Source organism: Stylophora pistillata, chromosome 1 (genome assembly GCF_964205215.1).
Source record: "Stylophora pistillata chromosome 1, jaStyPist1.2, whole genome shotgun sequence".
Classification (NCBI taxonomy): domain Eukaryota; kingdom Metazoa; phylum Cnidaria; class Anthozoa; order Scleractinia; family Pocilloporidae; genus Stylophora; species Stylophora pistillata.
The window spans coordinates 1,581,464-1,609,413 of NC_142519.1; the positions used below are offsets into that span (position 1 = coordinate 1,581,464).

Below are 27,950 nucleotides of genomic sequence, written 5' to 3' on the forward strand. Positions count from 1 at the left end.
ATCAACCAATCAAAATGCTCTATTGCCGGTCCAATATTCTCTAAGTATTGGACCGGGCACTGTCCCGAATGGTCCCGAATGATAACGCACCTGTGTCCCTTTGAACTTCAGTCGTATAATAAATCTCTTATTAACCAAGCTTGCTCGGGACCGCACTGGAAGAATATCGGCCCTCGGTCTTTTTTGTACGGACCTCGCTGCGCTCGGTCCGTACTGTCAAGACCTCGGGCCGATATTCTCCCAGTACGTCCCTCGCGCTTGGTTAATAAGATATATTTATAACCGCCTCCCGGTTAGCTCAATGGATAGAGCGCTGGACTGTTGTGCGGGAGGTAGAAGGTTCAAGCCCCGGCTGGACCAACACTCAAGGTCTTAAAATGATTGAGACGAATATGCTACCTTTCTAAAACGTTAACATCAAGAAATGGTTAGATATTCTAGTCTTCTCGGATAGGGACGAATAAATGGAGGTCCCGTCTCCTGCAGGGTAGGGGCAGGAGACGTTAATTTCCCACGCACGAGATCACTGTGTGATGGATGTCCTCCCCTGGAGTGGGATGGGTGGGAAAATAGCAGGTCCACATCAGCTATATAGGTGCCATAAATTCAACCTGCTCAAACAAATAAATGATGATGATGATGATGATATTAACTTTTTATTTTAACATTATATTTTATATAAACCGCGTGGAGCGGTTTATATAGCGTCATATAAGGAACCGTTCGACCAATCAGATTGCTGGAAACTCTTTGCTCAGCTCTGAAATTATACCAAATATATATATATACATATATATAAACATTAAAATGGAATGATGCTAATTTTTTATTTAAAAATATTAAGAGAACTAGAGTTTACAAGTCACTTGGGAGGGTATTCCACACAGCCATTGTTCTTGGGAAAAAGGAGAATTTAAAAGTGTCTATTTTGGCCATTGGGACCTTATATTTAAAAGCGCGACTGCGAGGTGTGCGTAGTTCACGATTGCGGGTGTAATAAATTTTCAAGGTTGATGTCTATTAGGTTGTTACTTAGTTTGTACATAAGAGATAATCTAGCCTGTTTACGTCTTAATTGCAAAGAGTCCCATCCAAGTGTTTCAATAAGTTCTGTTACACTGCTTTCACGGCGATAATTATTCATGCAAAATCTAGCGGCTTTCCTGTGAACCATCTCAACAGCATAGGTGTCCTCAGAATCCCTCTTTTACGAGTTAACGTTGGTCTTCATCATTGATTCCATTCCAGGTTCCCATTAGCTCACCCCTCCCCCCGCCTCTCCAAGCAAGATCCCTGTGAGATTTAAAAGTTGCTTGTAAAAGTATCCACAGAACATTTGCCTTGTACATTTACGACACAAACACTAAATAAAGAGAATAATAAGCTTTCGACACCGACAATTTTTTTTCGCTCACGTAACCGATTTATTGTATAACATATACCATAAAGGATCGAAATGACTCAAGAGTTACTGTTAATAAACAGTGATTTGAGACAAATAGTGTAGACTCCAGCCAAGAGATGATTTAAAAGAGAAATATATTCCTCGTTCACAGTCAAAGAGGTTATTAAACGCGTCTGATTATGTAGAAGGTGATTGTGAAAATAATGAAAATGATGGTTCGACTAAAAGGAAAAATTACGGCTATAATTATAATAGATCTAAGAAAATTGACAAACAAATGAAAACGAAAAAAGGACTAACGACTTACAGATATTTCCTCCTTTTGACGTGAACGGGCTAAGTGAGATAACCGATGATTTATACCAAGAACTTGCCGCAACAAAGGCCAACACTGATATGTTATACATTGAAAAACGAGAACTTAAAAGTGTAATCAAACGAGTCACATGAAGATTAAGGGTTAAAATTTAAATCAAGAGTAACGTATGTACGTGAGAGGTCAAGCACGTTTGAATCTTACAAATACTAGTTCAGTAATCTTTGCTTCCTTACAAATTGTTGAAGAAACGCAGAAGAGCAGTATCCATGATGCGTTACATAACTGATTGACTTTTTAGGTATCTCCATATTGTGATATGCCGGCTCCGGCGTTAAGCAGTCTCTCTTTTTTTTAATACCACTTAATCTGCTCCTCAAGGTAACATGATTATGGATAAGCTTTGATGTAGTTGGAGGACAAGGCAGGAGATTTAGAAAGCTTCCAGAAAGATCCTTGCAGTAATATTTCATTTCAGTTGTTATAGGAGAAGTATTTGATCAATAATAAATGATTAATTATAAAGGGTTGCAGAGTTTGGAGAGTAAGCCTCTCGATGGGCTCGAAACGTCAATCTTTACAGAGTGATGTAGCCTGCGAACAGGCTCCCCGTTCAATCAGACGTGGGGAAGACGTGGTCCTCCAAGCCGTGGTTCTCCAAGCCGGGAGCCTGTTCGCCGGGAGCCTGTTCGCAGGCTAAGAGTGATGCAGCACTAATCTTCGATCAGTACCCGTTGACATCTCATTAAACATTTTTCAAATGAATGGCTTTGAACATTCAGCTTTTATATCTTCTTACCCAAAAAAATTCAGTTTTATGGTTCTGATAACAATCGAGAAATTTGCCGTGTATGTAATACCACATACTTACCCTTAATATACATTTCCATAATTGGTTGCTTTTACTCAACATGCGAAGATTATGAGATCAATTACCCTTTTATATCTATTTTTCTATCACGCTACACTCAAAACAAGAAAGCTTTGAGCAGTTGCATCCCTTCTACTATAAAACATGATTGATTTTAAAATAAAACCACTGGCATTTACTGCACTAGTTCTTAAATTCGAACCGCGGTGGTAATGTTTCTTATATTATCTGTTTCCATCTAGGCATCTTTATCCTTTTTAGTTCAGTAATCTTATTCTAGAATCCAATCATTGTTTAGCTTTGTGGAAAACTAAATATCACTATCTCGGTGTAAAAAGCTCCATCTTGCATAATTTACTACTTTTCCGCGCAAATTGATTTGAAAGATTAATTTTGTCTTCAAAGGTAGAATAGCTAACATTACTTGAGGAGTATATGTCTAGAGTTATACGGTGGTTTTCAGAGAGAGTAAATGATCTAATTGATGATAACAATAAACAATAGTAAAACCATGGATGTTTGGGCGTTACTGGTTCAAAATAAAATTCTCAACCGAGGAACCCATATCTGTCGCAGCAAACAGTTATAAATAAATTAAACGTCTTAAATTTAATTTGCAATATTCATCAAATATTTGTTTTATTTATCAGATTTGAGAAATCGTTGGCGCAGAAAACAAGTCTTAATCAAACACTGCAAAAACAGCACCATGATTTAGAGTTGTATTCATGCGATCTTTCTCTCAAAAACATGTTAAAATCAGTGCGTTTTGCGTTCATGACTGAGTTCACCAAACTTACAGAAATATTTGACAGAAATTTAACAGAAATATTTCGGTTGATGTTTCCTCAGGGCTTAGATACGCACTGAATATCGGAGACCCACTGTCTGCCGGTCATTCTTGTAAACAGCGCTAGCTCTCCTATGAGGGAGGTTTATCTGCTTCACATTGCAGTTAAAATTTGTAGAAACAGCTTGGTTAGTTTATGTAAAATTAAGGACCATAATGTAAAAAAGCTCAATAAACTTTCAGTATCACTTTAAGTTCACTTGTAAAATCGAGTCATGAAATGTTTTCCACATTTATGTGGTCAAAAGACCGTGACATAACAATATTTTCCGCCACAATCATGCATGCATCATTAGTTTTTTACGACCGTTTGCACATTGATTATCAGATACTCAATAAATTAACATTGCTGAGCGCAAACACTCATAAGCGTAACGGTTGACTCTGGTGTAAGACGCAGCTCTTCCACTGTTCACATCGCTGCTTCACTGAGAAATCTAACAAAATGAAAGCCATTCTTTTGGCGTTTATGTTGTCAGCCCACATTCCACTTTGCGTTGGAAGACATTTTAAGGCTTTGCACGCGTATGATTTTGTACATAAACCTCGTAAGTGTAGACAGTTATATCTCAAAGTTTTTTTCAGTTTGAACAGTTGCTGAATGATTTCTCATTTTAGGTCTATCGATGAGAGATCACGAATTGTCGGACAAAGGTAATACTGTTGGATAATTCAATGTGAAATTTTTCTTTTGCAGCTTGGTATACGTAAAACAGTAATGGGTACACCCGATGTACCGTAATTTTCGTAGCCTTATTTGAAACAGCCTATCAAAATCAATGTACCTTCCAAAGTTTTCGCTGTCCCCAAAGAGCTAAAAAAATTAAGTTTAAAAGTAAATATTTTGTGATCTTCCCGCCAAGACATTTTTCAGCACTCTCAGGAATTTTTTTTGACAAGTTAGATTTTGTCTAAGTGAATAAGGACTGAGACGCTTGAACCAAAGATTACATGTAAATTTTGCCAATTCCATGTCAAAATGATTTTTTAGTCTTCATCATTTTAAACTCTGTTATTCATCATTGAATGAGGCGCGGGGTGAATTAATTATGTATCGTCGTGTTAAGTCAGGCGATTGAACTAAAAAATCTATTTTAATATTAATCTTTAACCGTAGTTATTAATTATCTTCCAATCACGAACTACTAATCTGAGATGCTATGTACACAATGTACTTAACCGTGGAATAGTTTTCATCGAAATAAAAACTACATCTCGCATAATTGGTGTCACAGGACTCTCCCGCGTAAATTAATTTAAATATTTAACTGGCTTTCATGATAGCAACTCTTTAAGGCTTATCTTTAGTGATTTCGACTTTGTAACAAAATAATGCGAGAAAAATCACGACAGTTTGCTTTATAATTTTGTAATAGGTTGTGAAGATCTGCCAAAGTGGAAGGATGAATGCCCGACATGGGCAAAAGATGACAGCTATTGCAAATCGAAATTTATGCAAAATTATTGCAGAGGAAGCTGCAAAGTTTGCGGAAAAATAGGTATGCTAATTATATGTCACAAAATATCTATCATTTCAGGCTAAAGAAGGACGAGGAGAGCATATGGGATTTGGTCAGTCATCTACTACTTGTAGATACATTTTAAATGAGTTTCAACACGAATTCGGAATTGCACTGGTCTTTGCTCTGTTGTTGGTTTAGCAAACTCGTGACACTTTCTCAACCAATCAGTTACGCCATACTCACTCGCCATTTCACCCCCTCCTCTCCCCCTATAGGCGGTTTGCTTGTTTTCACTTGACTTTTCACGATATTTTCTTAATTCCTCTGAAATACGCTCACCTTAAGCTTGATCAGATTTATATTCTCTTGGACTAAGATAACAATAAGGTAACTAAGGATGATCTAATATAAATTTTCTCTTTATTAAAATTGTTAGTTTTGCTTTCTGTTCCTACAGAACCTCCTCCAGCACCTATCGAACCAAAGCCACCAGCACCTACAGCACGTAAGAATGAACAAATTACTTTAATACGCGACGAGAATTAGAAATAACAAGAACGAAAGACACTTCTTGACACCTTGTAATAGCCTATACCCTTCCCCTATTCGCTGCTCCTTTTTTTAGGACGTTCATTGCTTGTTTAGTGATCAGAAAAATGACTTATGTCTATTTTTTACCTCAATCCTTTAGTCAGGGACCGTCATTATTCATTGCCCGGTTGGGACGGGGAGGGGGGGAGGGAGGATAAGGAGGTAGAGGAATTTCAGGGGATCATACAAATTCCAGAAGGAACGGAAGGGGAGCCCCGGAAGAGTATAAAGGGAGACTAAGGACTGTCAATGAACTGCCTCCAATGGGGGAAGGGGGAATGGGGGAAGGAGAGGGAATAATGTTGCATAGCCTTATGGAGAATCAGGTTAATTTCATCGTGACGGAGCCAAAATCCTCTGAAAACCCCCCCCCCCCCCCCACCGCTTTCCTTTCTACCCAATATATACATAACATTATAGTCTTAAAAATATTTTAGGAGAAAGCCGACCTAAATAAAATTGACTAGTAGAAAAAATGTATTCCGTAAATCCCTGAAATATTTCAAACTGAGAAAGCGATATAAAGCATGTATTCGAGAAGATGGAAGGGGGAGTGCAGTGATGAGAAATGAAATGAAATCAGTTTTGTTTCAATCTTGGCCAAATATGATCGCTTTTTGATGAAATGGCGCTCGGGCGTTATCTTTTTCAAATTGATCTCAAAATGAAACATGTAAAGATGAAAGAATTTTAGAGTAAAAGAAAAATCCGAGCCCTAGATGGGATTTGAATCCACGACCCTCTGGGATCTAGTCGGAGACTCTATGGCGAGCAAGGGTCAATTTGTGGGCCTGGACTGGAACCGCATCGCGCGGCTACACAGCCGCTACACAGCGGCTAAACAGCATCTTGATATAATGTGACAGGCGCTGACTAATACTTGGCTGTGTAGCCGCGCGATGCGGTTCCAGTCCAGACCCACAAATTGGCCCTTGCTCACCATAGAGTCTCCAGTAGCTCAGTAGTTAGAGCATACGACTAGATCACTGAGGGTGGTGGGTTCAAGTCCCATCTGGGGCTCAAATTGAAACATGTATAGTATAAAAGTGTAAAGTTGATCTAATTAGCTCCTTCAAGAGGTACGCTTATTTAAATGGTGGCGCCAATTTGAGGTTTTACAGCACTTTAAGGTCAAGTTCTGCTGCAGTATGGAAACCAAATTGATGTGGAGAAAATAACACAAAAAGATTACTGCACAATTTTGAGTTATCATCTATGAAAACAAATATAATTGATTAAGTAATCGGACTACAGTGAAGTATCAAAAGTTAATCCCATATTTTTTGTTCAACATGTTAGCTTTTTGTCAAGATTATGACAAAAATTGTGGGACTTTAAAGAGAGTTGGACTGTGCGAAATTCCTAACCAAAAGGAAAACATGGCCATTTACTGTGGAGTGAGTTGTGAGATGTGTAAGTAAAAGCCTGTGGCTGTTTAAAGATAAATTGCACCGTAGAACCTACCAAAAGGGTTCTGGAGACGAAATGACATAACATAAAGCATATCATATGGGAAGAAAAGTTTTTCCAATTTCCAAACAAAACCGCGGAAACTTAAACTTAAAAATCTTATATATCTTTACTATTATTATCATTATTTCATGTTGCCATGACAAAACAATAGGACTTGCAAAAATAAATAAACATGTACAGAATCAAACGATCCTTACCTTACACTACATTACAATACAAACATGGTATCGAGCTGAAGACCATATATAAAATTTCACATACTTGCAATTTCGAGGCAGAAAGGACTAAAACTATCGACAGAACCGAAAACTGAACTCCAAAATTACACCAAGTCCTTCCACGTGTTTTTCCCATCTCAAAACTGAATCACATGTCCTAAACAAAATTCTACATTATGAACCATGCACCCGAAGTTCCTAATACGGTGGCCTACAACTGTCACATCAAATTAAGATCACTCACGTCAAAATAAAGTTACTCACATTAAATTGAAATCACTCACATCAAATACAAATCAGTCACATCAAATTCAAATCGCTCACATCAAATACAAATCGCTCACATCAAATACAAATTGCTCGCATCAAATTCAAATCGCTCACATCAAATACAAATCGTTACATCAATTGGTCAGCGGCTAAGTCAAATTCAAAACCGCCTCCTGGTTAGCTCAATGGATAGAGCGCTGGACTGTTGTGCGGGAGGTCGAGGGTTCGAGCCCCGGACCAACACTCAGGGTCTTACATCAAGAAATGATTAGATATTCTAGTCTTCTCGGATAGGGACGAATAAATGGAGGTCCCATCTCCTGCAGGGTTTGGGGCAGGAGACGTTAATTTCCCACGCACGAGATTACTGTGTGATGGATGTCCTCTCCTGAGTTGGGATGGGTGGGTAACAGGCCTCTCGTTGATACCAGTGTTTACCACACTGAAGGGGCTATCCTGTCTAAATATAGATGTCTAAGTCAATGAATGCTATCCCCAATGTTTACTCGGTCTTCCACTTTACCGTCATTTTGTACGATCGTTCTTTTCCCAAAATCCCGCTTTCACACGTGCAAGTCGATGTTGAGCCGAAATGGGCAACACTGGATCTCACCGATCGTCCATAATATACATGTAGAACATAAAATATGTGCACCATTTCTCTTACCTTTGCCCCAGGCTCTGCAGAATTTGCAGTTTTCAACATCGCTCCCCCAATTAGTGCAATGCATATTTGCTAGAATTCTGATTGATGAACTAGTGTCTAGTCAAAGAACGATCGTACAGAACGGATCGTACAAAATGGTGGTAAAGTGGAAGACCGAGTAAACATTGGGGATAACATTCATTGACTTAGCCGCTGACCAATTGATGTAACGATTTGTATTTGATGTGAGCGATTTGAATTTGATGTGAGCGATTTGAATTTGATGTGAGCGATTTGAATTTGATGTGAGCGGTTTGAATTTGATGTGAGCGATTTGTATTTGATGTGAGTGATTTCAATTTAATGTGAGTAACTTTATTTTGATGTGAGTGATCTTAATTTGATGTGAGTCAGGGATTTTAATTTGATGCGAGTGATTTTGATTTGATGTGAGTGACTTTAATTTGTTGTGACAGTTGTAGGCCACCGTATCCTAAAAAGTCACTCTCCTTCAGACCATACATACGATGTATTATTTCCAGTGAGTTCTGACATCGTTTACAAAGCCGGTGATGACAAAGAAATCATTAAATTAACAAAGAAAAATACAAAACAGAAAATTTAAATATTTAGAGAGCCTGTTAGTTTTCGTAAATCTTATCTGTAAATGAAATTTAATTTGATAAGCAGTTAATCGTTTGTTTTTGTTTTTTCTTCAGGTCAGGCTCCCACCCCAGAGGGTAAGTAAATCAAAGAAAAGTTTGTAACATTAATGATCGATAATGAGCGCCTGTTAACCTCGATAACACAACTTTAAGACTTAGTATGAATTCACAGGATTTGCTAGATTGATTTATATAAGCTTGAACTTTATAGTGTTTATTTGTTTGTTGATTTTGTTTTGGACAGAATGTTACGACAAGAAAGAGAACGGTTATTGTGAAGATTTGAAGAAAGCCGGGCATTGTTCTTCCTCCGATCCTAAAAAAATCTATGAAGCGAAAACAAATTGTTTGGTTAAGTGCGAGTTCTGTGGTAAGGGATCATGAGAGAAAAAATTATTTTAGCATGGTAACGGGTACGCTAAACTTGATAAATGTGTTAATTTGGATATATCAACAAAGTTGAAATGGTAAATTGGCCTCCGTAACGATTACAAAAGCTGACGTTTCGAGCGTTAGCCCTTCGTCGGAGCGATAAATTGATAAATGTGAGTTCAGAAAATCTTACTAACATTGTGGTTGACTTCCAAAAAAAAAAAACAAAACAAAAGAAAACCAAAAAAATAAAATAATAATAAAAAAAAAACAGAGCAGAAGAAGTAACTTGCATAAGATAAGCAGTTTCACTTTTAAAATTGTTATGGTATTAAGTGAGACTGGACTAATTGGGGATACTACACAAAAATTTTAAAAAGATAAAGAAACCTACACTGAACATTATTTTAAACTTTTTTTTCAATCGAGATTATGGGAGTCCCTTCGATGTTTTCTGCGTTTAGTCCCCAAGAGCTGGGCAACATCTAAGTCTTAACCAGCAGATTGGGGCCGTCTGAAATTTTCTACCTATATGATGTTTTGCTTTTGTAATTTATTCTTGTTTTCTCTTTTCTAATGGGGCATGATTTAGCTCCTGACTCAGAACCTTAGCCTCTGAGCTGCAGTTCAAACTCCGGATCCGCGGAAAAGATGGCCGATTTGACCTTGTTCCAAACACAGTTACCTGCTGCTTTAAGTAACGCAAACAGCTGAAATGGGCTGTTAATTAAATACAACTAAAAGTAAGCTTATTATCAGTTAAAGCTAAATTTTTGCCTGTCAGTACATTTACAAAGCTGAAACTGCATTAAAATGCCCAAAAAAGAATAATTACGTTTTCAGTCAGTGGTGTTCGTCGAGCCCATCGAGAAATGTTAATAATCTCCCTCGCGCCGGGCAGTTCAACTGGCTTGGGATGTCACGCAACACTTCCCCAAACCAAACCAACGAACGGCCGAGAAGTCAACCAGAAAATATTGAAACCCAGCTCAGGTGATATGTATTGAAGAAAACAGGGAAACAAATAAACATTATGGGTTGCATCCAGTTTGATAATACGTGTTATGGAATTGAAATCCAAAATTAAACCATTGATCACTGACGAGATCTCAATACTCCTTTTTAAGCGAAAATTACTTTCTTTTCAAAAGAATTGATTTCTGTCTTTCATCAGGCCATTTTTATTTCATTCATTCACCTTCATCATAATATATCAGGGTTCAAAGAGTTCTCACAAAGACGTCAAAAATAAGAAGATATAAAATTGTACACGGTCCGCCTTCCTGTTACCTTTCATGTTTCAGCGAAATCTTGCAGCTGCATGTTTTCTGGCAGGATATTGATACCACATTAGGTAACCTGTAGATAAAAGTGTTCAAAATTCAGTTTGGTTTGGGGGAAAATAGTAATCAAAGGGAATTTTTCTTCAATTCAGTTTTCTGCATTTAATTTGTTCTTGCAAAATGCACGCTACACTCCAAGCAGGGTCAGATCAGTTTTCTTGGGTATAGCGTTGTATGCTATGGATGGTTGGGTGTTACTGATTCAAAGTCAAATTCTCCACCGATAAATTAATATTGTCAATAAAAACAGTTGAAATTAAATAACGCGTCTTTAATCTAAATTTCAATATTCGCCATTGTTATTTTGTTTTATTCATCATATTTTCTGAGAGCGTTTGCACAGAATTGAAATAAGTCTTATTCAAACACTGCACAACAGCATTCATGCATTTTCCCTCTCAAACCATTGTACAATCAGTGCATGTAACCTTCATGAGTGAGTATGCATGCTGACTTCATCTCAACAAATTTACTGATTAGGAAAATAAGTGGGTTGATTTTTCCCCAGGGCTTACAGGCACATTGAATATCGGAGACACAATAACTGTCAGTCATTCTTGTAAAAAGCGCTAGCTAACAATATTTTCCGCCAAAATCATGCATCGTCAGTTTTCTACGCATCTCTGCGCATTAAGAACGCAATATATTAACATTTTGCTTGGCGAAGACGCTCATAAATACAACGGTGGACTCTGATGCGAAAGACAGCTGTTCCACTGCCCCGCTGGGTAATATAACAAAATGAAAGCAATAGTTTTGGGGTTCGTGCTAACAATCTACTTTCCAATTTGCATTGGGAGGCATGTTAAGGCCTTACACGCCTATAATTATGTACACAAGCCTCGTAAGTCTTAACTATTACGTCTTATCCTTGTTTTCATTGAAGCTTTATTATTCGGCTAATGTGTTTTGATAACTTTGAATTGCTGTATGATGTCTCATTGCAGGTCTATCGATGAGGGACCACGGATTGTTAGATGAAGGTAAAATCCTTCGATAGAACTCAATGTGAAATTTTTGCAACTAGGTATCACAAGGCCCTTATTTAAGCATTTTAAGCTTCCTCACAAGTGAGTGTAATTTAATTACCCATCCAGTTTTTAGCTCTCTAGAAGGCGAGATTTTGCTTATACAAATGAAACTCAATTAATATTGAATACCACATTCAAACAGTCAGCATCCCAACCATCAATTATTAATGCACTCAGCCGACACTCTCTACGTAAGATAATTGATTTAAATCAATCGGTCAAATGATTTTACTAATAACTGTTTACGCAATAATTTTCGCGACGCCGATTGCCTCACGAAAAATCACGAGAAATCGGCTTACTTCTAAAATGAGGACATTACGGCTACTGGGTAAGCCAGCAACCGCAATAATGAACCATTAACCACGAAAAGGATTCAAACCAGTTAACATTTCTTAGCCGGAGCGCCGATCACAAGCAAAAAAAAAAAAAAAAAAATGGAAGAATTATGCTTGACTGATCTTAAACTCACTTAGAAGTAGTATTTAAATACGAGTGTGAGCAGATGGACACTTTTAATTGCTTTCGAGCACTTGGAAACCTTGATGAAACATGATGCACGAGTTTTTATAACTACGCACGAGTTTTTCGTAACTACGCCTTGGGAATAAAGAAAAATGGACAGTATTCCAGAATTTTATGCATCTCGTCGGCAAGTTTCTTTTAAGTATTGAAATGATACGCGTTATTGATATTCAAATTTAGGAATGAGTTTACTAGAGTTTGTAGCTTAATGAAACGATTTGATTTCCCTTGAAACTCATGCATAACGCCTCATTCTAAAGCAGTACTTGTGCTTGCTCAAACTAAAAAATCCCTAAAGCAGAATATGTGCAAAATAGATGTGGTTTATTGATCGCCGTAAACTAAAGTCAAACCGAGAGGTGTCAGTTACGATAACTGACAACGAGATCAGGTAAAGTAACGTCATATCGAAACACTTAATTGGTTTACAACGTTAACCTGAATATCATTTCCTCAAAATGTTTACTTAGTTAGGCAAAGTTTGATGCTAAAAGCTGATGTGAGGACGTTCATTTCGAGTCGATGCTGCTAAAGTCGTCATGAAAAGCTTTCCGTTATTTTCAGTGTTTCTTACCGGTGTTTCAATTTTTTGTGGTGGTTGTCAAGGTAAGAGATATCTTTTGATATCATTGAACTTCTTTTCAGTGAACCACCTCTTCTGAGTCCTTTTTACTTGAAACGAGTTTTCATCTAATTTTTACCTACGTGTACAGATCTGTTAGCCCTCTTGATCCTGCTTTTTTCAACATTTTAATTGTACTGTTGGCTAACGGAGGAAAACAATACGTCTGATGCACGATCCTCGCAGTAGATAGCGCTATTTAAGCAATAGCGAAAATCAGACCTGAAAAAAAACAGGCCTGTACGGGATTCGAACCACTGACCTCTGCGATACTAGTGCAGCGCTCTACCAATTGAGCTAACAAGCCAACTGGGAGCAGGCCGCTAAGTTGATTCTTAATAAACCCGTGAAAGTGATAAATCAGATACAATGAAATATATGAAGTTCATATAGCGCTATCTACTGCGAGGATCGTGCATCATACGTATCTAATACCGCAGTTCAAAACGGTATTAGACTTAACGGCCTGCTCCCAGTTGGCTTGTTAGCTCAATTGGTAGAGCGCTGCACTAGTATCGCAGAGGTCAGTGGTTCGAATCCCGTACAGGCCTGATTTTTTTTTCAGGTCTGATTTTCGCTATTGCTTAAATAGCGCTATCTACTGCGAGGATCGTGCATCAAACGTATCTAATACCGCAGTTCAAAATATATGAACTTCATATATTTCATTGTATCTGGAGGAAAACAAGTTTCACAGAGTGGTCCTTGTCATAAACAACGCAGATATGATTGATCTCATTTGTTTTTCCATGAAATAAGTTTAATACCAGGTTTCGGTTTCAAAGCGTTACTTTACAACTGTTGAAAGTTCCCTCTTGGGATGGGTTTGCGTTTGTAGTTAAATAAGATATGAATTAAAGTCAATTTTTCTACTCCTTCCTTCGTCATTCCCATTTTCGCATTTTCTTTTGTTACTAATTGAAGAGCCATTCAAGTAGGATAAAGTTCACAGCCATAAGAGCTAACACATTACAAACAAATTGTATGACATTGGCACCACATTTATGACCTCTGAAGAAATAGAACGACGAAAGGACGTTCGTTTAGCGATTTTACCGTAAAGTAATTTCAAGCCAATGCTAAGTGCTCCCCCTTTCCAAGGAGGTTAAATAATCAAATAAGTAGGTGAGTTTTCCCGGTGTTTGCTTGGCCATTATCGTCCCAATTGAACTGTCAGTTTGTTATTCTTTCCCCTGAAACCCTTCATTACGTCGATACATTTTATGGTAATATCTATTAATTACCCGTCATATTTTATTTGGCCCCGGTAGAAGGTTTAACGCAGCCGGAACTAAGGCATCAACTTTTCTTCGTAAATTAGAAATTTTTTTTTTTTGTTTTTACAGTGAGTAAACAAATAATAATTATCTCCGGTAATGCAGTTAAAGTTACAGTAATTCTTTCAAATACATATTTTACTTAGCTGCGTAATTTGAGTACCAGTGATCCAAATTTAGGACGTGTGACCTCGACTTAGCAATAATTGCAGACTGGACGTGCGGTACGAATTTAGTTGCCTTGGTAATGTAGCCCTGCCAAGATGATTGACAGTTAATCATCAATACAATTTGACGAATTCTCAACGAGAAAAGTCATATTTACCGTTTACATAATCACTGTAGTCGTCCTAAAGCGATAATACTCCACTACTTTCTAATTAATCATACTCCAGCGTTTAAACTTTCTAACAACCAAGGAAAGAACCTAGCGCGGAACTTCTAAACTCTCAACATTTCGATATTGAAATGCTGGTTTTGTGAAAAAAGATTGAAGCTTCTTTTTTCAAAATTAAAATACCTGAGGTCGATGTTTGGAAGAGGGGGAGGGAGGGTGGTAGTGACACTCGAGAAGCTATTGCTGCTCGAGGCGCAAAGTCCAGCTTACCTCTTGACTTGATGAATACGAGTTTAGCGGGTTGTGAGGTCTGTACTAGTCTCTGCGATGTAGGGGGCTTGACAGTCGGTGCCATTGATAATATAAAACGCTCCCTGTCTATTCTTCGATTCTTCCTTGTCTTTGACGTTTGTCAGCAGCTGGCGTAGAGTAGTGATGGGTTCGTCGACGATACGGATATTGAAGGGTTGTAGGATGGGCGAGATGTTCTCAGACATGCCCGTTATATGTACGGTTTAGTCCGTGTAGTCACAGCAGTTGTGATGTCGTTTCGGTAGTTGCAGAAGGTCGATGAGTGTTTCGTCGGATGAAGTCGTTCTTGTAGTCTTGGCTTCTATTATGTTGAGTTGTAGGATGACTCGTCTAGTAACTTTTCGGTATTGTAGGTTTCCCGTAAACTGTTGTCCGTTGTGAGCTGTCTTCACGACTAACCAGGCCGTCCGGAAAAGGAACTGAAGTTACCATTTTATTCGACTTTTCTGGTGAAATATATGTCAGTGTTTTTTCCGTTAAGGTGGTGGTGGAATACGTCGATTTAGTTGTGTCGCACGGCAGTGATTATATTGCCTTCAACGTGACATAACCAAAGCGGTATCGTTTGTCGGCAAGCCGAGAGGGAGCGTTCTATACCCCATAGCTTTACCATGTAACTGTTTGTAGTGGTTACTGTTGTACTGAAAGTAAGTTCACTTAAGAATAAAGGCTGATTGTTTCTAAAGAAACTGTTTGGAGCTGCGTCGGTGAGGGTAACGAAATAATTTGAATATATCAACAAAGTTGAAATGGTAAATTGACCATTGTTATGATTATAAAAGCTGACGTTTCGAGCGTTAGCCCTTCGTCGGAGCTCCGACGTTAGCCCTTCGTCAGAGCGAATGACGAAGGGCTGACCTGACGCTCGAAACGTCAGCTTTTTAACTCTCTACTGTGACCAATTTTCAATTTCAACTTAGTTGATAAAACCAAATTATCTTGTTATTCCCACCGACGCAGCATCACAGTTTCTTTAGAAACTTACTCCCTTTATTCAGGTATCTTCACAGTCCGGCTTTTTGGGTTAATAGTCCTCGGTGGATTGAAGCTTACGTTTAGATTTATCGGTCAGTAGTTGTAGTATTGTCATCAGGTACTTGGATAGTTTGTAGAAGGGAGAATCATAGAACCAAACAACTAGTCGCATCCGGAGTTCAGGTTTGTGTAGTTTCAGAAGACCGTAAAGTTTAGGCGGCTGTGGTGCTGAGCATCTGTGGCGAATGCAGCGTGGGGTGTCAATGGCGTTCTTCCTCTTGAGTGTCAGTACCACTACTGACAACAGTCCTTCTCACTCCTTCTCACTCGTAAGTAACATTCTTCTCTTTTTCAGGGAGACCAAGTGAAAAGCCCACCTCACCTGTTGGTAAGTGTGTGTTGTGTTTTCCCTCTTTTTGATGATGATGACAATCTTTAATGAGGAAACTTTTTCACTAAAAAGTGGTTTACAAAAAGGACCTCGAAAATTAAAAATTAAAAATTTACAATGAATAAAAATGCTAAAAGATGCTACTAAAAACTAATGTATCTTATGTGTAATACAAAACTTAAATCAATGAATTAAAAATCTTACGCTTCAAAATATTTACATTATCAGCGGCTCGTATAGTTTTGTCCAGCGAGTTAAAATCACTTACAGCATGATAGCCAGTTCTTTGTTTGCCCCAGTTTCTTTTAACGGATGGAATTTTGAGGTTTGCTTTATTTCTTGTGTTGTAACTATGCTGTTCTTGCTGAGTGACTAATGTTAGTTCGTGATGCGTGAGACTATTAAGACATTTATATACATGTACGCATCGGCGCTGGAAGCGCCTTTTTTCTAGTGTTAACCACTTCAGTGTAGTTAACGCATCAGACGCAGAGGAATACAGTGGTCGATCTAATATTATTTTAGCCGCCTTATTTTGAAGCACTTGCAAACTAGACATTAAAGTTACATTGTGTTTGTCTCCCCAAACTAAATCAGCATACTCGAATAAGGGCATAACAAGGCTTTTATAAAAAAGGATGCGCGCCTTAAACGGTAACAAATGCTTAATGCGTCTAAGTAGGCCAAGCCTTTGATTAACTTTCCCTGCCATGTATTCGACATGATTTGTCCACGAAAAATCAGACGATATTAAGATTCCAAGATATTTAAAACAAGTAACATTGTTTATACAATGATCAAAAATTGAAACAGTTAGAGCTATTTTCTTCTGTAACTTCTTGTTACTGCCTATGAGCATGCATTTGGTTTTGTCCAGATTCAGTGTTAACTTATGTTCATTCAGCCATTTCGCCACTTTATAGAGACACTTTTATAGAGACAAACGAACAGCAAGAGACAAACTAATGCGTGGACCTTTTGTTTCATATCCTCTCGCCTCCGTCTTTAGAGCCTCATAAAGCTTTTTTAAAATTTCCTTCCCTAGACTTTGAATGTAAGATGGAAGGAATGGAAGCTTTCTCTTGTTTTCGGAAACCATTCTAAACTTTTCTTTACGTGCTTTTTCGGTCGGTTCCAAAGATTCTTTGAATGAGGAGGGGGGACGCATTTCCCCTAGTTTGGTTATTCCTATGAATGAATCAATTGATATTGATCGACTCTGTATCCTATGATAAGTTGGCGGCTCATCGTTTATTGACAGTGTGCGAAGATGATCCAAACTATGCAGATGGCTGTCCTGAGAAAGCTGCCGTTGAAAACTATTGCAGAGACCAAAGGACGTTTATGAGAAAATACTGCGCTAAGTCGTGCAACTTTTGCACAGAAGCGGGTAAGCTAAGTTATTTCAACAGGTTATATTACATAAAAAACCACTAAATAATAATAATACTAATAATAAAACAGATTTCAACGAGAAAATCATATTCGTCAACAGTTTAATGTGAGTATAAAAACTGAAAATATATATGTCTGTCGGCGAGTTCTAAAATTCTAAGCAATTGACATTCCTCTGGCTAGACGTCCCAGGTGAATCAAAGCGTAGTTGCAAAGGCCCCCAGTCAGTATAGAGACTGTTTTTCATGATCAATTATTATAGCTGATCTGGCATGTCATGTGTCATTTTGCTGACATTCAAGTTTTGTTTTTGTTTTTTTTTTAGCAACTGCTCGACCCACAACTGGTGAGTAAGCATAATATGTTGGCCTCGAGAAGTAAGTGACTATTTACAATTAGCCAGAAAAATTGGTTGGCTTTCAATTTGAAAAGGAAAAAGCAAATTGCAAAGGAAAATTTCGAAATTTAATCACAGTTTTGGAAGGTAAGGGGTTTTTTTATATTCAAGCCGTCTCTTTTAAGTAATACCGAGCCAGTAGAAGAAAATTTGAAATGAATCCCAAGGAGGTGATCATATGTGTTAGATTTGACTTCATGTTTGGAAAATCTATCATCTAATTTCCTGATGCGAGTAATAAAAGGGGAAACAAATAAAATTCAGCTCCTTTTTTTTCAGCAACTGCTCGACCCACAACTGGTGAGTAAGCGTAATATGTTGGCCTCGAGAAGTAAGTGACTATTTACAATTAGCCAAAGAAATTGATTGGCTTTCAATTTGAAAAGGAAAAAGCAAATTGCAATGGAAAATTGCGAAATTTAATCACAATTTTGGAAGGTAAGGGCTTTTTTTTATATTCAAGCCGTTTCTCTTTTGAGAACTACCAAGCCAGTAGAAGAAAACTTAAAAGGAATCCCAAAGAGGTGATCATACGCGTTAGATTTGACTCGATGTTTTGAAAATCTTTAATCTAATCTCCTGATGCGAATAATAAAAGGGCAACAAATAAACTTCAGCTGCTTCCAAAGAAATTAATCTTTACTGCGGTTAAAAAAATTTGTTACAGATTTATTCTGTTTACAGTAAACAGAATAAAAAAGGATGAGCCAATAAAAAAAAATTGGTAAAATTGAAGTCAGTCAACGTTTCACTAAGCTTACATTTCAGTGAGCGGTTCAGATAACAGAGTTCGCATGTGTGTTATTGCTAAAACTCTTGAAGTTATATGGGTTTATTTTCAACCGATTAAAAATAATAAATACAAATACTTCTTTACTTCAGAGGCAGAAAAGCCGCCCGCACCAATAGGTACGTTTCCTGGGCCGTTGTCATGTTTACTTGTGCTAATGATAACCAGCCAGCATTTAGTGTCCATCTCATCATGAATGTATTTCTTTGAAACTCACTATATATGCAACTAAGTATCTGAGGCTGACTACTTTTGCATTATAAAAAAAAAACAATCATTTTTGAAAAGATGTTTGCTGGTGCAAATCTCTGCAACATCAAAGAAAATAACCTCGTATGTTTTTTTGTTTTGTTTGTTTGTTTGTTTTTTTAAGTTGAACGCTGGTGCGCAATCATTAAAAATCAATTTAGGTGAGCAGTTCGGTATTTCAAAAAGTCTTAGGAAATGTTTTAGGATGGAAAGCTTTTTTTCTTTTTTGCAGGGTTCAAATGCCCTTTGCATACTTTCTGTCTCAGTTCTTTAATTCAATTCAGTTTAATTCAGTCCATTTTCACTGCATTAAGTTTTTGCAGTGGGGAAGGACTAGAAAGGAACATAGGAACCATTCGTGCTAGTCCACCCTCCCACCCATCCCACTCCAGGGGAGGACATCCATCACACAGTAATCTCGTGTGTGGGAAATTAACGTCTCCTACCCCAACCCTGCAGGAGACGGGACCTCCATTTATTCGTCCCTATCCGAGAAGACTAGAATATCTAACCATTTCTTGATATTATAGAAAGGTAGCAAATTCTTCTCAAGTTCTAAATATCTTTTCCGAATTCAATGGGGGAGACACCTTTGGCTGGATTGTGAAAGCCTTCACAAAAAACCCACCCTTATAGACGTATACATTGCCTTACAGTTTGTGAAGATGATCCAAACTATGCAGATGGCTGTCCTGAGAAAGCTGCTGTTAAAAACTATTGCAGAGACCAAAAGAGTTTCATGAGAAAATACTGCGCTAAGTCGTGCGGCTTTTGCACATGTAAGTGTGAGGTGTTATCTACTAGTGACGAAGTTACTGGATACAACTTATTCGATGGTTTAACGTAATATACGCCGATATTTTAGTCTAGAGTACTCAGGCAGTACTTTATCAAGCCACGTGGGCGAGAGGAAAATAAAAACTATGAGAAAAATGCTCCTATCATTTATTAAATAATCGAAGAAGAGATTTATCTTTTCATAATTACTTCAATTTCCAGCATTTTGGCTTCTAAGTTTCAAAATAATTCCTAAGCCTTATCTGAGCACAGTATCGATCGATTGAGTCACAATCGAAAGACGAGAAAAACGAAGAGTAATCATGAGCGTGTTCTTAATGACCGACAAAAAATCTTTCGAGCCTAAAATTTCGTTTCCTCAAACTTCATTCTGACGCCGGGAGGGAGGAGTTGAACTTTAAAGGAGTGTAACCCTCAGAAAACGTTCCATTTGAGAAACGTAAAGGAAGATAGACAGTCGATAAGGTTCCCTTTGGCAGATGGGCCCTATGATGACTCGTCCATACAATTGTTTTGGCATGTCTCGTTTATGACCGTTAAAACTGCTCCATTTTCTCTTACACTGCAACTACTCGACCCACTGGTAAGTTAATTCATCTTGACTTTATGCCCAAAAAAATTCTTCTGCGATTAGAGTTCGTTTGCTTAAAATTCGTTCTGCCGCTGAGAGAGAGGAGTTGAATTTTAAAGGAGCGTAACACTTAGAAAATGTTTCATTTGAAGAACGCCAAGGAAGACAGAAACTCGATTAGGTTCCGTTTTGCAGAATGGCCCTAAAATGATCAGTCCCTACAATTGTTTTGGCACGTCTTGTTTCAATTTATTTACTTAAACTGTTAAATTTTCTTCTATGCAGCAACTACATCACCCACTGGTAAGTTTACTTATTTTGACTTTTAAATTAAAAGTAGCGAATGGTCTTTGTTTTGAAATACATATATATGAACTGCGGTTATGAAACGTATATGTGCACGATCCTTCGCAGTAAAGCACTATTTAAGCAATAGTGAAAATCAGACCTGAAAAAAATTTCAGGCCTGTACGGGATTCGAACCACTGACCTCTGCGATACTAGTGCAGCGCTCTACCAATTGAGCTAACAAGCCAACTGGGAGCAGGCCATCAAATTAATTCGACATAAACCCGTAGATGATAAATCAAACAACAAACATATGAAATACATACATATGAACTGCGGTTATGAAACGTATATGTGCACGATCCGTCGTACAGGCCTGAATTGCTTAAATAGTGCTTTACTGCGAAGGATCGTGCACATACATATACGTTTCATAACCGCAATTCATATATATGAACCAGTCCTTGTGAGACACAGCCATATAATAACGTTCAATACTGAACATAACATCAGACTAGTAATGGTTATTACTGAATGTATCGACGATGTCGATGTTGTTGATGAATGTTGGTGAATTTTGCGACTGTTTCTCCCCTGTTGTTGATGTTTCATTGCAGAGGAGCCAATGAAACCTGGAGAAGTGGGTAAGATCACCTTATTAATATGCCACCGTGTTTGTTTTAATCATGTTTTTTATTTCCGCTTTTTTCCTCCTTTGATGTTATTTGTAAAACTAGACGCATAGCTGCGTGAACTCGGGCTTTCTAAGACAACATTGATAAATACCGACTTGCTCTATACTTCAATTTAATTATCCTTTGATATACCCTCATAGAACAATTCAACAAATACTTCTTCTCATGTTGTGCAACTTTTTTTAATCTTACCCTCTTCGCATTAAGCTTACAAACATTCTTTGTAACTCTTCTAACCTTCACATAACGACGTAGCCAAGAGGAATTCGGTATGCTTGGACGAATACGCTCATAAACAAATTCCTTTAGTTTTCTGCCCTTGCTTAAGACGTTTCAGAGCAGCTTCTGGTGTTCTAATGGGTTCTCGATCACGTCTAAATATACGGTTGTGTTTGCATGTAAACATAAGATGTGATAGCTCGTTTGATATAGCAGGTTTCCTTTGATATTTATTTTCTCGATAGAAGGTTCACTCGTGAAGGATCGCTCTTAAATTGATCTCTCGTAAAGTTCGCGGACCGACCTGTTCCCAAAACGCTCTACAAGTTTTAGTGTGGGTCTACCGCGAACGATGTGTGACTTTGTATGTATATTGAGCGTAATAGCCATCGAATTTCTTTCGCGTACATCAAGCAAGGAATTGTTCACGAGGGCAGCCATTCCTTTAAACAATTCACTGTAGGGTTCATTCTACGCATGCGCTTGCACTTCACGAATGCGTTGTAGTGAACTTCGTTTTGTGACTGGACGCAAAAAAAAAAGATAAAATAAACGAAGCCGAATTTATACCTCGGGCGTTTCCTTCGGAAAGCCCGAGTAATAGCTGCGAAAGTGAAGGTTTATCACGGCATGAAATGGTAGATTTACTCTTTCGTAAAGCAACCATGAGGTTTCCGTAGAGCCCTTTCCTAAGTTTAAGGAGGTCTTCATGTGATGTAATGATTGGTACTTTACACGTCTTCACAGTGGCTTGTTAATCTTCATACATTTCAGCGATTTTAATCAACTAACCTTACTTTTTCATAAGTTTTGTAGAAGAGTACTTCATTATCGACCGTTGAGCGTTCGGAGGCTTGTAAAATTGAGATTTTAAAACTGTTTAAAACCTCACGTGGACGATGTCTAAACAATGGTTAAAATCAGCTTTTTCGTCTCAGTGGTTTGCTGTTACATTCCCTCTTCTCATCATGACGCAGTCCTTCGCCCAATCTCCTCTTATTTCGTGATCATTCAATAGTCCCTCCTCCTTGAAACGCCTGCCAAGCAGGCTTTGCAAATGTATTTTAGCAATGCCAAAGTAAAAATGGTATGTTTAACTCTAATTCGCAGTGCAAAAATCAGCGTTTGATCTTCATTTCTTACGGAATATAAAAATAATACACACTCTTCTTGGTCTTTTTAAGCTGACAAGGGTAATGATAGATGACGCAAGCAAACCAATTCTTGTTTCATTTTTTAAAGAATCTGAGGCGACCAAAAAATAAGTTATGTAACCTTATTTTTAAGTAAACAGAACTATAAGTAAATCAGTTATAGAAAAACATTCGATCTCTTTTTGTATCACGCCATTAAGGATGCGCAGATAATCCACAGTTCAAAGACCAATGCGTGGACATTGCTTCGAAGCCAGGCTTTTGCAAAGAGCAGGAAGACTTCACGAGAAAGAACTGCAAATCGTCATGTGGATGGTGCGGTAAGTAAAATATATCATTTATCTTCGGATAAGATAATTTTTTGGTTTGGTTTGGTATGATGTTTGATGTTTGTTTGTTTGTGTTTCATGAAAAGGTCTTGTAAAAGAAGAGAGCAGCTTTTTCATGCTACGATCAGTGACACAGTGCCAGCATTGGCGTTTAGGGGGAAATACTTAGACTGCCAAACCCAGCCCAGGCTCTCATTGCCCCGTAGATCACTGAATTAAATAGCCAAGGTCTAATGTTTCTAATGCTATTCGTCTTGCTTTATTTTCAGATTCACCAGCAACAAAGCCCCCTATTCAGGAAAGTACGTAACAACAATAGCTTAAATTTAAACAAGTACAGTAGACAAACACTATGGAGAAATCCCCAAATACTCACACTGCGCTACGGTACAATGTCTATTTATGAATCCTCTATTTGACAACTATTAACAGAGGTCGCTAACTTACAGACAGAGTGTTTCCTCTTTTGAGTTATGGTCTGAGCGGGTAATGCTGAAGGTTGCGGACCGAAAAATCTAAGAGATTTAAAAATAATACTGAAGATGATAATGATAATAATGATGACAATTAAAAACGATTGTGATTATAATAGTAATCATAATGATTATGATACCAATAACGCTCGTTTTAAATGCAATAGTCTGTGGCGAGGATGCACCAAAGTGGAGAGAAAAATGTCCCAAATGGGCCGAGCAGGGAGAATGTGAAGATAAAAGGAAGTATAAATTCTTAGAACACTACTGCCCAAAGTCCTGCAAATTTCCATGTAAAAAAGGTACTGGCGTCTACTTAACTGACGAATAAATCATTTAGTGAAGCGACCCAGGTTTTTTTCCACCTCTGTATTTCATCACTACATTTTTGGTCTTGTAGAATTTTCCAGGACTATTTGGTTTACCTTTACCTAAAGGGTATTGCAAAATTTCGGATAGAAACCTGAGCATTTCGGATGCAAACAGTACATTGATGTTTTTGATATCAGGTCGAGATGGAAACGTTACCAAGATTAAACTCGCTTATTAATTTGTTTGCCACATTCCCGTATGAATAACTTCAAATTGAATTCTACATTTGCTTCTTTCTCGCCATTAGCTTTTGTTAAGGGCTGTGCGAAGGCTCCTTGTGGATGTCAGAATACATATAATTCCACAAAAATTGTAGGGCTTTAAATTGATCACCCACCTTGTGGTCTTACGTTTGGCATCTCTCAGATTATGATTTGATATAAAAAAGTACAGAATGTTTAGACCAACATTTGTAATCTGAAAACGTTAAGGCAGGGAAGGGAGGAGAACCACGAGTACTCGTCAAATCTAACGTGTCTCCAATTTCAACCTACAGAGCCAACTGTAAATCCCAACGCGACAAAGCCGCCTTCACCTCCAGGTTAAACTATTTCCCATCAATTTCATATAAATACTTTTACTTTATAAATAAAAAATCTCAGCTTAAGGATACACACTGATCGTAAACAGCAGCTTTATTGATAAAGAAAGTTTTTTTTTCGTCTCATCGCGATCGCGAGGCAAAGAAAAAAAATTCTGCCTGTCCATGAGAGGTTTCATGTGGAATCGAATCTTTGGATTCCACGCTCCGATGCCCAACGGAGACTCTACAGAGACTCTACGGTGAGCAAGGCCATTACAAGGTTCATAGGCGGTGACACTCCTTCTCCATGCTGTTAGAGTCAGTAATGCTGAAAACGCTATATGCGTGAACAGAATCTGTAAAATGGTCTATATTGACTTCGAAATAAACTGCTACTGAAGTAAAAAAATCAAATTTTCAGCTTATCAGGGGAGGAATTCCTATCCGATGGAAAGAGCTGATCTTTACGAACCAAAAGATAAATGAATCACGGCAGAGATGTAAACCTAGAATTACAATTTTGCAAGAAGACATGAACTAATCAGTAGTGTTAAAAAAAGTATAGCATAAGATAAGGATCCGGTTTGCAGTTGATTATCCGTTGCAATAAAAACTTAATCATAAATAATTATATCTCACTTCTTTTTTTTCTTTTTTTATCAATTTCAGCTTTCTGCCGTGACCGAGACAGAAATTGTGCGTGGTGGAAGTCATTTGGATTGTGTGAAAATCCCGGACGTAACTCATCCATGGCCGTCTACTGTGGAGTGACTTGCGGTTTTTGTAAGTAGGCGAAACAGTATCAGTTTGATCTTTGACTGCAAGATAATCAAAATTGTATCAGTAGTCAGTGCCCTTTTCATAGCAGTAAATAAAAAGATAAAGGCAGTGGCCGTCAAGAGAAGTACGTAGTCGTTGCAAAGAAATGGCGATCAGTGGACATCTGACTACAAAACTTTGAATTGCACCGAGTTTTTGGAAATATTCAATATAACACGTTAATTAAAGAGTCGGGAGGAATTATAAAAAGCAAAAAAAAAAAATTTAAAAACGAATTGTAATTTTTTTCTGTCGTTCACTTATCTCCTTTTTAAATTTAATGTAACACAGATTGTGTTGACATTTTGTTTTCTTTCCTTTAGGCAAAGCACCTACCCCAGAGGGTAAGATGAAATATGTACTGTTTGCCGCTTAAAGGATGAGATCCAACTAGCCTCAAGTAGCAGATACTTTATAAAACATATGTACCAGCTTACATGCGGAAATATGCGTTATTCACCAAATGTAAAGACGAGATTGAAGGATATTGGCCGAGGTTTTTTTTTTGCGTTTTTATGGGCCGATACGAAGTCGAGGTTCATAAAAACGCATAAAGAGAGGCTAATATCCGGCTATCTCGACTGAACAAGCTTGGTCAATGATGGATTTATTTTGTAGCAAAACGATTTCGCTTTAATAAGAATCAAGAATGACTTGTTTACTTCGAAAGCCGGTAAAGAAAACCACTGTGTTTGTAGTACAATAAACCCAAGAGGGTCGTATAATTTTGTTTCATTGTTTTGACTGACTTCTGCCGCTTTTTTTTGACTTCATCACCAACATTATCCAAAAGTTACGCTCCACACACCTTTTTCTTGCACGGGATCAAAGCGGGCAATCCCGAGCAGGCAAGATGGCTCGGGTGGCCAATTAGAACCCAGGATTCGCTTCATCTTGCCCACGGGCGCTGCCAACTATATATTGAGGACTGCAATATTTTATCCAATTTTGCTTTTTAAAGTCTTCTTATCGTAATTTAAAACCATTTTTCTTTTCCCTCAGAATGTTATGACAAAGGAAACAATTGTCAGGAGCTAAAGAGGGCCGGACATTGTAAATCCACCAGACCCGACATGGAGTATGAAGTCAAAACAAACTGTTTGCAAACATGCGAGTTCTGTGGTAAGGGATCATGAAAAGAAAAATCATTATACTTGAAGGATTACCTTAAGTTTCGAGATTACCATTATGCTCAGAACAAGAACAAACAATAAATGAAAATAGTAATTTGCGGTGATATTGTATCATACAAAAGGACAAGAGATCCTCGTATACTTTTCAATTCTAACTATTAAAATCAGATTAAGAGACACTTCAGATTCAAACAATGGAGTGAGGTCGAGGAGGTTGAGCGTAAAAGCGAAAAAATGTTAAGGCATTATGCATTCCTCAACTGAGCAGCTCGTTTGAAAGGACCAAAACTAATCCATCAAAACGGAAAAAGGGTATTTCTCATAAATACCGACGAATCTCTCGTTTTCATCATTATTTATTGTTCTTATTTCTCCCTTGTCTTGCTCAGTTCCTGATCGTGGTCCTTGAGGAATGACACAGACTCCAAGGAAACGCAGGAATTCTTCGTGCGTTTTGAAACACAGCACTATATTAATCGCCTCTCTGCGAAAAGCTGCAATAGAATGCTTATCCTACGAAGCCTGACGGTAGAGCTCGAAACGCTGCTGCATTAATGTAACAGAACCCATAATAAAATACTGATAAAAACCTATGAGATTTGTGTCCAGCGTTTGTTCATCGAATTAAAAAAGAAAGGTCAGCTCTCAACGAAGATAAAACCTTTTTTTCTCTTTGTGATGATGCATTAGCTATGATTCAATGAAAAAAAAAAAAATAAAAAAGTAAACCTTAAGAGTATATCTTTTATGAGAACATTGGCCTCCATTAAAGATTTTATTCCATTCTCCATTTTCCAAATGCTTAAAATACAAGTAGACCAGTTTCGTTTAAATAGAATCCTCCCTTTGATGTGAAACAAGGTACTGCTTGGTCCAGGCACGTCAAAGAAGTCCATAGAAATTTGTTGAAGTACATTTTACTTTCTTTCGTTTCAATTTATCGAGTATTTGAATCTTGAAACACACTGCTTTATGCGAACCGACAAGGCTGTCCGTTGAAGTTAAAGTAGCGATTTTATTTCCAATGAACACGCTTCTCAAATATTGTTTTTTCTTTTTTCAGACTGTAAAGGTATATAATTGCAATTGACACAGTCTCAAGATTTTGTTTTCGATCTAACAAACTTCAGGACAAATGAAAAAAAACAGAGAAAAGATAGCCGTGGTCCGTAATTACCGAATTAAAAACAAAACTGAATTAATAAAGGAAAATGTTTTGCTTTGGCTTTCAAGAAGAGCGACTCTGTAACTGTTGAACAAGTTCATTAACGCAACTCTTTTGTTGCTATTATGAACCAACAAAAATCTGTTAACTGCAGGGAGCAGCTGAGCAATTATATTAAGGTGAAACAAAAAAATGATTTTGTGTTCGAATCCGTGAAAAGCTCCGTCATTGTCTTTTTAAGACCAAGTTACAGCCATAAAATCTTAGATTTCGGTTCAATTGATTCCACCGAGACAAGGACGCCTCACTCGCTAAAGACTACTCACCTTTCCTAATCAGCAGCGTTGTAAAGAAACGCCTTTCCCAAATGTTATTTCGCCTAGGGAACAATCATCGGCTTGTTTGTCTTCCTCATGTGTCACTCACCCATCTTCTTCAAAAGGATAAAATAAATGCTCTTTCTGATTAAGAATTCTGTTTCCCAGTTAGGAATAGAAAACTCTCTCATATTTTGATTTGATTCAAAATTTATGTCCAGTCTGATAAAAATAGTGACGTTAAAGAGTCTTGTCCAACTGTTTTGAGAGCTCCATCGCCGTAAATGAAAGGTATTCCTAAAAAAAAAAA

The 27,950-nt window shown here is 37.7% G+C and overlaps 2 protein-coding genes and 2 long non-coding RNA genes across 4 annotated transcripts; 1 reads left to right on the forward strand and 3 right to left on the reverse strand.

Annotated features, from left to right (window-relative positions):
- Positions 1 to 808: 808 nt before the first annotated feature.
- On the reverse strand, positions 809 to 1,795 carry LOC148740758 (uncharacterized). The gene is made up of 2 exons (XR_015990709.1): positions 1,713 to 1,795; positions 809 to 1,293 (listed from the first exon to the last, which is right to left on the reverse strand). It is a non-coding gene; the product is annotated as an uncharacterized LOC148740758 (long non-coding RNA).
- Positions 1,796 to 3,787: 1,992 nt separating this feature from the next.
- On the forward strand, positions 3,788 to 26,751 carry LOC111337211 (uncharacterized). The gene is made up of 27 exons (XM_088730791.1): positions 3,788 to 3,990; positions 4,061 to 4,096; positions 4,819 to 4,941; positions 5,363 to 5,410; positions 6,796 to 6,909; positions 8,823 to 8,843; positions 9,013 to 9,138; positions 9,733 to 9,751; positions 11,218 to 11,327; positions 11,431 to 11,466; positions 15,918 to 15,950; positions 17,215 to 17,343; positions 17,674 to 17,694; positions 18,025 to 18,045; positions 18,628 to 18,654; positions 19,441 to 19,563; positions 20,148 to 20,165; positions 20,439 to 20,456; positions 21,059 to 21,085; positions 22,710 to 22,829; positions 23,108 to 23,140; positions 23,479 to 23,613; positions 24,180 to 24,224; positions 24,876 to 24,989; positions 25,349 to 25,369; positions 26,028 to 26,147; positions 26,548 to 26,751. The coding sequence occupies exons 1-27, from the start codon at positions 3,888 to 3,890 to the stop codon at positions 26,565 to 26,567; spliced, it is 1,761 nt and encodes a 586-aa protein (XP_088586917.1). The 5' UTR covers positions 3,788 to 3,887; the 3' UTR covers positions 26,568 to 26,751.
- On the reverse strand, positions 7,051 to 8,276 carry LOC148740759 (uncharacterized). The gene is made up of 2 exons (XR_015990645.1): positions 8,125 to 8,276; positions 7,051 to 7,917 (listed from the first exon to the last, which is right to left on the reverse strand). It is a non-coding gene; the product is annotated as an uncharacterized LOC148740759 (long non-coding RNA).
- LOC148740760 (uncharacterized) lies at positions 15,976 to 16,827 on the reverse strand. Its single transcript, XM_088730378.1, has one exon. It carries the CDS (start codon positions 16,810 to 16,812, stop codon positions 16,132 to 16,134), a length of 681 nt encoding a protein of 226 aa, XP_088586504.1. The 5' UTR covers positions 16,813 to 16,827; the 3' UTR covers positions 15,976 to 16,131.
- Positions 26,752 to 27,950: the final 1,199 nt, after the last annotated feature.

Coding starts and splice junctions, on each gene's coding strand:
- LOC111337211 (XM_088730791.1), top strand. CDS start 3,888: ATGAAAGCCATTCTTTTGGCGTTTATGTTGTCAGCCCACATTCCACTT. Junction 18,046..18,627: donor AACTGCTCGACCCACAACTG/GTGAGTAAGCGT, acceptor TCTTTACTTCAG/AGGCAGAAAAGCCGCCCGCA. Junction 24,990..25,348: donor TGGAGTGACTTGCGGTTTTT/GTAAGTAGGCGA, acceptor TCTTTCCTTTAG/GCAAAGCACCTACCCCAGAG.
- LOC148740760 (XM_088730378.1), bottom strand. CDS start 16,812: ATGCTCATAGGCAGTAACAAGAAGTTACAGAAGAAAATAGCTCTAACT.